Genomic DNA, 11233 nt, shown 5'->3' with positions numbered 1-11233 from the left:
TGAACACTGGGAACAGCCACCGAGACTCAGCCTCCAGCCTCTGCACCTTCAGGGGCTTCTCACCCATCCCCCCTCCCTCGGCCAGGTCCCAGTTTAGAGCAGACAACTATTCCACATCAGCAAGTATTTACTGTGCATCTGGGGGACAAGGCCCCATCGTTCTTAGAGCTGTGAAAATACAGAGGTGAACAAACATAGTCCATGACTTGAGAGCATTTCAATCTAGCAGGAGAGCTAGTGTACATACACAAACAATTACACAAGGAAGAAAATCGCTAAGTGCCGGACAGCAGAGTTTACCTGTAAGAGAGAGGAAGGTGCTACAGAAACACAGAAGAGGAAGAGGCCTTCCTGCTAAGGGCCTCAGTAGAGAGAAGACTGTTCAACAGCATCTTATTCAGTATTTAATAAAAAGTACCAGGTCCCAGACACTGCCATGAGACAGCGGCCCGACGAAGCTAAGCCCTGGAGACTGTTAAGGGCTGAGTAGGTGAAGGGACCAAGGTGGAGAGGGAAAGGCAGGACGGTGTAAGTCGAAGCACCGAGATGAGCCCAAGTTCACAGCAAGAAAAAAATCAAGTTCTACGAACCGGGTTTGTGAAGGGAGGTTGCAGCTGCTGGCTGACAGATTAGAAATTCTGCAGGGAGGACTTGGGGCCTTACTTTAGAGGCAACGGGGAGCCAGTGAAGGCTGCTTTTAGCATGGTGGGGGCATAGCCAGGGCTGTGCTTTAAGAGATGAGTCTGGCAAAAAAAACCCAGATAATCGATTTACTGGGGACACATTCATCCCAGTTTAAAGATCAAGGCCAAAGGTAAATCCATAATGGCCGGATTTCAGTGATCCTTTCCAAAAAACAATTGGAGGACTGGCTGGATGTGGGGGGGAGGGGGGCGAGGGGAGGGAAGGATGCTGAAGCCCAGCTACAAGTTCAAATCTTATAACGGCCATATCATTACAAAAACCAAACCAGGGACCCGCAAAACCAACCAGGCACTTGGGGCAAGGGTCAGGGAAGCTTCAAAGCCTGCCCTTCCCCCAGCCCCCAATCTCCTCCTGACTTTGCTGTTGGTGACCGACAACTTGCTCCTGGTCCTTACCCTTCACGTCTTGCCTCTGCCGCCGAAGCCCTCCAATGTGGGAACTTCCAAGGAAGAAAACAGGAGCCTGTATCTGCCCCTCACCCCTTCCAGGTACCATGCAGCTGCCCAGCTGCCATGTAACTTACTAGCCTTGGACAAAACAACCTATTCCCCTCCTAAAATCTCTTATTCCTTTATGTCTCCTCCCGAAATGGAAAGGCAGGTGGAGACACAGAAATACACAGACTCAGGTGGGAAAATTGGGCCAGCTGGTGTGGCTCTAGTCCGCTGCCTAGGACAGGGACCCTTGGAGAAGTCAGGAGAGTTAAAGCGAAGGAAGCCCAAAGGAGCTCAGCTGCAGCCCTTTGACACCCAGGAGTGCATATTCAGCCACCTATTAAGATGGTGGCTAAGGGACTGGAGCTCTGCCTGGAGGCTCTTCCTCGGGGCCCTGGAACAATCTTCTGCCTCCTGGGAACCCCTAGACCGTGCACTTAGACTGAGTATTCTGAGTCCTGAACGTTTGAATCCCCTTCCAGGCTGTAAAGTCTTTGAGGCCACTGAACAAGCCTCAGCGTCTTCTGCGACAGCCAGCCCCGTGCCTTGAACACAGTAGGCATGAAAATAACCCTCTGAACCGACCCAGGACCCACTTCTCCCCATCTAGGATGGCCTCCTCCATGCTGGAGTCACATCTGCTTAAAGGTTCTCAGAGGATTCAAGCAGTGGAGGGGGAGGGGAGCTCCTCCTGCCCTGTGGGTCTCCCCCACCCCACAGCCGAAGCCCAGCCCCAGCCTCATATTATTTTCTGGACAAAAGGGCCCTTTTGCTTCACTTCCCTGGAATCAGTTGTACAAATATTTTTAATCACCTCTGAAATCGGCCTTTCCCCAGGCTTAGCCACCCAGCCCCCAGCTCTGGTCTGAGTCAGTCCGATCCAGTTCCCGATCCCCTTCCCCCTCCCCTCTCCAGGGGGAGCAGAGAGGCCTCAGCAGTGCTGGTGGGCTCTGAGGCCCAGCCAGGCCCCACCAGCTTCACCCAGTGACAGGGAGACAGCAAGGCCTTCTTACCTTCCAGAGCAACACCCTCTTCACCAGCCCCCACCATCCACAAACCCTGGAGACCTCTCCCCCCACCTCTGCCCCTCCAGGGCAAAGGACATCACCCTGGAAAGAGAACTCCGGGCTTCATGTGGCTGCCCAGGTCTGTCTCCCAGGCTCAAGGATACAGAGTAAGATACAGACCCATGGCCAGGGGCTACCTTCAGGGGTGCCATGACCATGTATAGCCCCCTCTGTGGGGGAGGCTCACCCAAGGGAACCACAGAGCATCCTCCTTCCTCCCATCTGCCACCACTCAGCAGCCAACGGGGAAGGATGGATGGACTCACCCGCAGACCTCCAGCCTTCTCTGTCCATCTTCCTCTCTCAGTCCCTGGTTAGGTCCCTCTGTCTTACCTCTCCGTCCAGGGGCTCTGATGTTTACTCCACCCAGTAAGCAGGGGTGGGAGAGATGCCTGTGCCTGCAGGAGCCACCTCAATGCCCAGGTTGGGGTGGGGGCTTTCCGGAACCTCAGGACCAAGAGTGAGCACTGGGGCCAAAGTGCCCCAAACCGTCTGAGACCCGGAAGTCTTCAATCCCAGGGTCTGCTCTGGAATGTCACTCTGGAATGTGCCCCACCCCCCAACAGCTCTCCCTCCCCCAGCCACATTTGAAGGTACATGGGGGGCGGGGGAGCTCCAGGAGCACAAAACCCGACTTGCACACATTCTGGTCCAGGGGCTTCAAGGCCCCGGAGTTTTTAAGTGGTTGGGTTTCCCTGGGGGCGGAGGTGGAAAGACGCCGGGAAAGCTCAGGCAGGGAGTCGGGATGTAGCGGCCAGGCTGCAAATCGAGGCACTTTGATAGTCTTAAGTTCGAAACTCCCCGCTGGGAGACTCCCAGCCCTCCCCTCCTCGCTCAGGGCCCCGCTTCTAGGGTCTACACCCGCGCCCCCCTGGTGGTCCGAACGGGAAGAGGGGAGCCAGCCACTCTCTTTCTCTCATTTCCTGGGGCCATAGAAACGTGCCCTCCCCACCCACGGTAGCGGGCAGCCGAGAGGAGGCCAGTGGAGCGTCACTGTTGACCGGGATCTCGCACTGAGAGGCAAGGGGGTGGAGGGGCGCCCCTCGGAGACCCCGACGGTGGAGTCCTTTGCCCGCCCTCCAACCCGAGCCGCAGCACGGGCTCTCCCCACCCCCAGTCGGCTTGGGTTTGGAAACTTTCAGCGACTGAGCGGAGTTGGCGCGGCGTCCCCCGCCCCGCAGGATCTCCAGCCGCCGCCTCTGCCCTCGCCCACTCCCCGCCAGCCAGCCAGACCCGGCTCTCCCGGGCGGCCCAGGGGAGGGCGGAGCGGGCAGGCAGCTGCCTTACCTGGGACGCGCCGCCCGCCCGGCTCCGGCGCGGCGTGCGGGGCCAACTCCAGCCCTAGGAGGGGCGGGGGTGGGAGGGACTCGGCGCGGGGCGCGGGGCCAGGCCCAGCCCTGGCTGGGTGGCGGGGCTCGGACGGGGTATCGGGGCGCAGGGCCTGCCTCTCTGGGGGACCCGGGCTGAGCCGGCCGAGCTCGATCGCTCGCTCTCGCGCCCGCCTCTCCCCACGCAGCGCTCCTTTCTCCGGCCGAGGGTGGGCTGGCGCCTGCATCACCGTGACATCACCTCCATTCAGGGCGCTTATCGGGCGCCCGCAGTGCTCCAGGTACGTCTAATCCGTTCACACAGTAACAAAGCCTGCCCGGCCCTCCCCGCCCCGACTCACCTCCGGGCTCGGCCGAGTCGCACTTTCCGGCCGGGGAGGGAGCGCGGAGTTCCTGGCGGGGCTGGCGTGTGGGTTGTTGCTGTTTACTGCCACGCCCCCGCACTCGGGCGCGCGCACACTCGCGCGCACTCACTTTCTGGATTCGGCTTTCCCTCGGCCAAGCGGTGTGGGGTGCAGCCCGGCACCCCCAGCGGGCAGGCTCTCCCTCCCCGCATGTCCCGGCGCGCGCGATCGGCCACGCGCGGGGGTACCTTGGCGCGACTCTCCGTGACGGACACCCAGCCTTTGTCACCTTCGTCCTGGCTCTCCCGTGAGACACAAGCTGGGCGGTTAGCTGCTCCGGGCTGGAGCGAGGCGCACACTCAGACACAAAGTCCGTCTTTGTCACGCCTTCTACGCCCCCTCCCCTCCCGAGCCTGCACACGTGGACACACCACACATCGAGTGTCCGCCACTTGCACACGCGGTCTTTCCCTGGGACCCCAGTCACCAAGTGTACGTAGGATTGCCACCGCGCGCGCCCCTAACGCGTGGGCTGAGTCCAGGACAACTCCGAACCGTGGACAAAGGTCGCCCTGGGCCCGGCTACCCTGCTCCCGCGCTGCCTGCGACCTCCCCAGACACTGCCCAACTCCGAGCGCGTGCTCCCCTCCCCGCGTCCCCGTTCCCTGTTCCGACTTGTCCTAATTAGCCTTCACGGTTTTGTTCCCCAAGGTACAGTGTCTAACCCGGCCCCCGCGGTCTCTGCGCTCCGGGACACACGGGCCTTGACTCTGAGTCCCGCCCCTCCCGCGGGGACCTTTCCACGAGTTCAGGTTCCCTCGCGCCCCACCCTCACGCCCTGCCCCGGAGTGGATCCGCGAGTTGCCACCCTTTCCCCTCCAGCTTCAGGAATCTGCCGAAAGGGAGCCTCAGAAATTGGGAAGCGAATCCGGACTGGGACCTCTCCAGCCCTGTAAACAAGAGGAGATTTTCCGGCCGCCTTCCCCCCGGGCGGCGGGCCCCGCGGGTGGTGCGCGGCGAGGCCTACTTAGCTCCGCGCCCGAGGTCCGCAGGGGCCGAGGAGCACAGAGAAGAGAGAGGTTGTTGGGCCTGGCGGGGGCCCCGGGGAAGCGGAGGGAGGGCAGGGCCCTGGGTCTCGGGGTGCCCGCTCCCGTGACGCCCGAGGTGTCTGGGGGATCGCCAGCAGCCGGCGGTCGGAGCCAGCCGGTGGAGGGGCGGGCGGCTGGGCGTGTTTGCTCAGCCCCGGGCGCCCGCGAGGGGGAGGGGAGGAGGCCGGTCACCGGCTAGGGGGTAGCCAGGTGGGGAGAGCAGGGAAAGGGGAGGGGTACCTCCCGGGCTGTTTGTTTGCGTGCTTCGATCTATGACAACCTGGAGTCTAAACTCTATGAATCACCCGGAGTTGCCCGAGCGATAAACCTCAGGCCGGTTCCTCCCCTCGCACACCGGTTTTCTGACTCGAGAAGGGAATGTTTGCTTAGTGGCCGGAGCTGGCGGTGAAGCCCTGGTTTTTAGAACCCTGTATTCCTTTCTGTGCCTTGCTCTCGCTGGCTGGGCAGGGGTGGCAAAGACTGAATTGTTTCAGTCTCTTTAAAAGATCGAGAGCAAAAGCGCTTTGCTCCTGTCGAGTGGCGCGCTACTCCTGCCCCGCCGGCTACATCCACCTCCCACCCCCATGCTAGGGTGGCAAAGGCTTGTTCGGTCTGGGCAGTCGGGTGCCCATGCTGGGAGGGGAAAGAGCCGGTCAGAACTAAGTGAGTTGGATAAGTCACTCTGGGCAGCAAAGCTGAACTGGGTGTGCTGGGAGGCGTCGCTCATTAGCATAAGTGCTCCCCAGTGGGGAAGGTACAGGGGAACAGCCGGGGGGGACCAGACACTGTGACCTTAAGAAGCAGAAGGCGAATAGTGGATCCTGCAGATTTGTTTTCAGGCTTGGGAAGCTCTTTTCTCTACCTAGATTCTCGGAAAAGACAGCTCTTCTCCCTGCCCCCCTGCCCCGGCAGGGGAGAGGCTGGGGTGTCTGGGGCCTGGCCAGCCACGGGAAGTAGTCTGGAAAGGTGCCCGGGCACCCCGGCAGCCCTGCCCTGCCCTCAGCCAGCCCCGGGCAGTGGACGGCAGTGGAGATGTAGGGCAGTTTTCTGAGAACTGTCCGCTTCTTCCCTGTTCTCGCCCTCACTTCTGGAACAGGATCTGCCTTCAAAGGACAAAGCAAGTCGCTCAGGGCAGATGGCCCGGGCCTCTGGAGCACCAGGGCCTCTGGAGCACCAGGATGTCTGTTCGGCTGCCTTCTGGTGCCTTCTGCTTTCGATGCTGTGCTGGCTGCCTTCTGCTTTCATCCTGTCCCTGGGGCTGTGTTGATCGGAGATGGGAGCCTGCACTGGTGCACGAGGTTCTAGGGGAGAACTCCAACCACAGGGTCATCGGTGCCCCCCAAACGCCCCTCACCCTGATTTAATAACCCAGTAGGCATAGAACCCATTATGAACTTCATTTTCACCAAAAAATACCACTTTGACAAGTGGTCCCACGTGGCCACTGGGCACCTGCTATTCAGAGAGCTCCTGGACTTGTTGGGTTGTGCAGGAGCCTGTCCGTGCCACCCCGCCCGCCCCCACCCCATGCAGCACTTCAGTATCTGCGGGCGAAAGGAACCACCTTTATTCATCGAAAAGCCTTCTGACAAGTCTGAGGTCCTGACAAGGCCCGGGGCGGAGCCACCTGCCAGCTGTGTGGCCTGGGAAAGTCACTTCACCTCTCTGAGCCCCACTTTCCTCTACTGCAAAACGGGGATGACAGTACCACCTCCAAGATGAAGCCCTGTCTGGAATGTGCCTTGCACAGCCTGGCACTTACAGATGGTCACTGGTCAGCCTCTCCTCTCCTGGTGTGACTGTCCCTCGCCTGTGAGCCTCGGGCCTTTCGGCGAAAGAGCTCTAACAGTTGTCAGTTGTTAACGCAGACTCTTGACAAGCCGCCTCTCTGACATCCTATCAGTTATGTTTACCACGATCAGAAGAGCCTGGCCACGCCATGCCCCGGGCTTTCACCTGTGCCGGTCCTTCGACCTTGGACATCCCATCCCTCTCACCCCCCCCCCTCTGCCTCAGAGCCCAGCCCCGATGTCCCTTCCTGCATGGGGCACCTTCCTCACCTTCCCCAGCTGCCCTACTTACCCACAGCCTGTTATGCATTTGTTTATCATTTATCCCAGTGTTCATAATTAACCTTCTAAATTGCTGTCTCTCCAATTAGACTGTGCCCTTCTTGAGAGCAGGGACATGTCTCACCTGTCTGGTTGTCCCTGGTGTCTGGGACACAGTGGGGCACACAGCAGCTGTTGTCAGTAGATGCTCGTGGAATATCCCATATTCTGTGGCCTGCACTGCTGATCTTACCCCCTTACACCAGTGGCCTTGCGCACAATGCCAGCGCTGCTCTGCCCCTCCCTGGGCCACCCTTCCTGGGAAGAAGGCAGGCCCCAGCACCTGCTGGAGAAGGCCACCTCCCCTGGGCCCACAGTGCCATGCAGCACAGCCCAGGGTTTGGGGCCTGGAGGAGCCTACCCAGGGGTGCCAGGGGTCAGTTATGTTCCCTAGAGGGACTTTCCAGTTTGGGCAGCAGGCGTTCTGGACTGCATGATCTTGCAGGAGTCATTTCCTCCTCCGTGGTGTAGGAGACCTCCTCCCTCTTCTTAGGGGGTCGAGTGTCCCCATCTTGCAGCTGGGCCCCAGTGGCGCGAGAATAGTCCCTCACTGAGCTGAGGGTGGGGCTCCTGCTCTGTGACAGGTAGGGGCCCCACAGCCGGCTGGTGAACAGAGTTAGCATCTCACCCCCCCTGGCTCCCAGGCTCCTATAAACTGGTTACCGCCCAGGCTGCAGGGTCTGGCCAAGTCTCCTTTTCTCTTCGGCTCAGAGGACTTCCTGCTTGGAGCAGCGGGAACCACGTGGTTTTTTGAGAGGACTCAGGTGCCACGGTGGCCCCTTAAGAAGCAGGAAGCCAGGGGCCAGGGACTCATTCGCCACAACCGGCTGCCCATGGATGAGCCCTCTGGAAAGGTACCCGGAAGCAGGCCTTGGGCAGAGCCTGCTGGAATGTCACCTGATGCTGAACCCTTCCACAGCAGCCGCACAATCTGCTTCTCCCTCATCCCCCTCCCTGTCCGGGGCTCGGTGGCCACTCACCAACGCCCTGTGGCAGGAGAGAGCTGGGTTTCCTAAGCTGCCCCGTCCGGACAGCCTCCGTCAACAGGCCGAGTGAATCATGAGAACCAGGCCTCAAGCCGAGGGTGCAGGGATTCAGGCCACTCGGTCTCCCCACCCCTTCCAAAATCAAAAAGGAAATGTGTAACCGGCGTGGCAGTTAGCTTCCCCACCTTCAGGAGGAGTCTCACCCCAATCTGAGAGCGTTTTGGGGGTGAGTGCACCTACCTCACCCCAGCAGCTGTCTCAGCCCCCAAACCGATTGCCCCTGCTGGCAGTCTTCCCTCCAGACACCCTGCCAACCCCCATCCGGTGCGGGATCTACACCGACCTCACTCCGGCACTCCTTGCCCATAACACCCTCGCTGGCTCCCACTGCCTTTCAGTGAAAGTCCAGACTCCCTCGCCTGGCATTCGAGGCCTCCGCAACCTGGGCCCCAACCTCATCTCCTTCCTCTTTCCCACAGGAAATGGTCCCTCCAGCCTGAGAGCTGCTCCTAGTCTGCCCCACACCCACTTGCCTTGTGTGGCTTCACTCGCATTGTCCCCACTCTCAATCCAGGGTGCCCTCCTCCTCCTCCTCTCGGCCCCTCTGGATCTGGCCCCCTTAAAGCCCTGGACTCCTTCCAGAAGGTTTTGCTGGTGCCCCTGCCCCACAGTCCTCTTCCTCCCTCCGAGAGCTCCGCCTCTCGAGCGCATTTGCTGCTCTTACACTGCTGTGCGTGGGCAGGTGTGTATATCTCATGCATAGATACCTTGCCTCCCTGATTCCGCGATGGGCTCTGTAGGGAATGGACTCCAGATTTCATGCCTCTGCATCCTACAGCCCCTAGCATGCTGCTTTATACACCCAGAAATTGAGCATTACATATCTGTGGTTTATTGGATTGATCGACCAAGAGCCAGGGGCTGTCAGCCTTCTGTAAGGGGAAGGGAGGGCTCAGAGTCTAGGCTTGGCTTTGCTGCTAACAGGAACCCTAGGCTCAGATCCTGGGCCCCCTCTGGCTCCCAGAATCCCAGGCCGAGTAGTTCAGAGAGACATGGGTCAGTGTCATAGTATAATACCCACAATAGCTTACCTCTGTGTAGCACTGTACAAAGTACCTCTTGTATACTTGATGTTTGCAAGCTTATAAGCATCCATAGGACAGACTTTATTGTCCCCATTTTATAGATTTAAAGACTGAGGTTAACAGAGGCTCAGTGACTGGCTGTGGATTGGAACACTGCTGTAACTCACTGGACTTGCTCTTCACTGTACCGCACTCCCTAGGACGCTTCTCTCATCTCTTATGTAGCCCTTACCTTTTTCTGCCTTGTTGATGGTTATGTATGTACATGCCTATGTGCCCACCCAGGGTGTGAGCTCTTGGAGGGAAAGATGTATGCCCGATCCATGTTTGTGCTCCCCTGGGTGCCCTGCCCACAGTTGGTAGGACAGCAGTCCATACTCGCAAAGGGAGAAATGGGGGAGGGAGAAGGACACTGGAAACAGTGCACCTGTTGTCAAGCCGCCACGGGCTCAGCCGCCCTCCCTTCTCCCAGCAATCCCTTCACCTTCAGAAGCCAACCTCCAGACAGCGCTGCGGCAGGGCGACATGTGCCCCGTCTGCACCTCTTTGTTTGCCATCCTTGTTCTGCCGGTGGCCAGTGGCCCCTATGGCTATGTCCACTCTGCGCACACTGCAGCCTGCCCTGCCTGCAGGGCCGGTCAGCCCCTCACCAGCCCCTCCAGCCACCACTATCAAAGCCTTCACAAGTCCCGGCCGCTGCCCCTGCCCCCTCATCTGGGATTTGAGGCCACCCCTGAGTCTCAAACCCAGCCAGGACCCCAGGTGATGGGGGAGAGCCACAGGGACCCGGGGAGCTAGACACGTCCACACTCACCAGAGATGGTGCCTCCAGCAGGGCAGGGCAGGGTGGGGCCAGCCAGCTGGCTTCTGGGCAGTGTCCAGCCCAGCTGTCCCCGGCACTGCCTGGGGCCTGACTTGTCTCCCTCGCCGGAAGCCCAGCTGCGGTGCAGCCCAAGGCTGCCGGGAACCTAGGCGCTATTCTGGGAGTGTGTGGAGCCCCGGGAGGCCTGGCAGAAGCTGAAATTTCAGTCCCTTTGGTTTCCACGCTGTCCTCCTCTCCTCTGATGATAAGGCAGAGTTCAGTCATTACGCAAAGTTCAGAACCACTGATGGTGCGTTTGAGGGTCTTAATAGCAGCTGTGGTTATGCTAAAGTGGGACCTGGGTCTGTGCGGCAGCCCTTGGATGCAACAGCCTTCATTCTTGCTGTCATCGTTCCTGCACTTCCCCTGCTGCATTAACCCATTCCCAGGCATTCTGGACCGGCCCCTCCTAGTTACACCCAATGACTGATTTCATCTGCTTGTCTTTTTGAAATTGACACTGGATGATTCTGCAATGTAAGCAGTAAAAGTACAGAGATGGGGTTCGGATGACAAAAGATGAGAGTTGTCATCAAACCCAACTTACGGCAAAGTTAAGTCCCGTGGTTGCCCTGGTTTGGGGCAGCCCTCATCGACAACGTGCTCAAGATGACGGGACCAAATTCATTGTCCTCATGTGGGAACTGGAGGTCAGAGTGGGAAGAGAGCCCACCCCAACGTCATGTGGGGTGGTCGTAAGGCTTCAGCCTGGTGTGTTGAGTTCCTGCCACGCAACCACAGAGTTTTGGAGCTGGAGGGGGCAACAGAGGACCCGAAAGAGCACAGAATTTGCTTATCTGTGAAGTGGGGTGACAACCCTGCCTCGAGGGGCTGCTGCAGAGATTAAGTGAAACCACAGATCCGAGAGCCGTGGTGGAGGTCGGAGACTTGGGAGCTGCTAGTCCCCGGCACATCTGCTGCTACGTGATTCCGTGTGGGGGAAAGTAGCTGCGGAAACAGGGATGAAGCCGGTTCTTCTCAGACTTTCTCAAACTTCAGGGCTCAGCTTCAGAACCAGGTGTGCTTTGTTTAGAAAGCAGGTTTCTGAGCCCCATTCTGCTCCGTGGAATAAAATGGGGTCTCTGGCTAAAGAGCCTGGAGCCTGTTTTACGTCCGCGTGCCTGGATGCGATTGGTGATGCGCACCGCCTTGGGAACGGGGATGCAGGTTACAAGGAATTGTGGAAATCAGCTCTGAGGAAAGCAGGAGAAACAGCCCGAACA

At 59.2% G+C, this 11233-nt stretch overlaps 1 protein-coding gene across 4 annotated transcripts in view; it reads right to left on the bottom strand.

Moving 5' to 3' along the window:
• Positions 1–4380, bottom strand: part of GPRC5C (G protein-coupled receptor, class C, group 5, member C) — a 14983-nt gene extending 10603 nt beyond the window's left edge. For 2 of the 4 annotated variants that reach the window (XM_012662398.1, XM_012662399.1), the window contains exon 1: positions 3876–4380. Coding sequence is in view for 2 of the 4 variants with exons in the window: in XM_012662396.1 (XP_012517850.1) it covers positions 3494–3761 (268 nt within the window). In the remaining 2 variants the exon portion in view is untranslated. Of the gene's footprint in view, positions 1–3493; positions 3827–3875 lie in introns of those variants that run through there. The other 2 variants (XM_012662396.1, XM_012662397.1) reach the window with 1 other exon arrangement.
• Positions 4381–11233: the final 6853 nt, after the last annotated feature.

Source organism: Propithecus coquereli, unplaced genomic scaffold (genome assembly GCF_000956105.1).
Source record: "Propithecus coquereli isolate 6110/MARCELLA unplaced genomic scaffold, Pcoq_1.0 Scaffold76, whole genome shotgun sequence".
NCBI lineage: Eukaryota > Metazoa > Chordata > Mammalia > Primates > Indriidae > Propithecus > Propithecus coquereli.
This window is presented reverse-complemented; position numbering and strand designations above follow the sequence as displayed.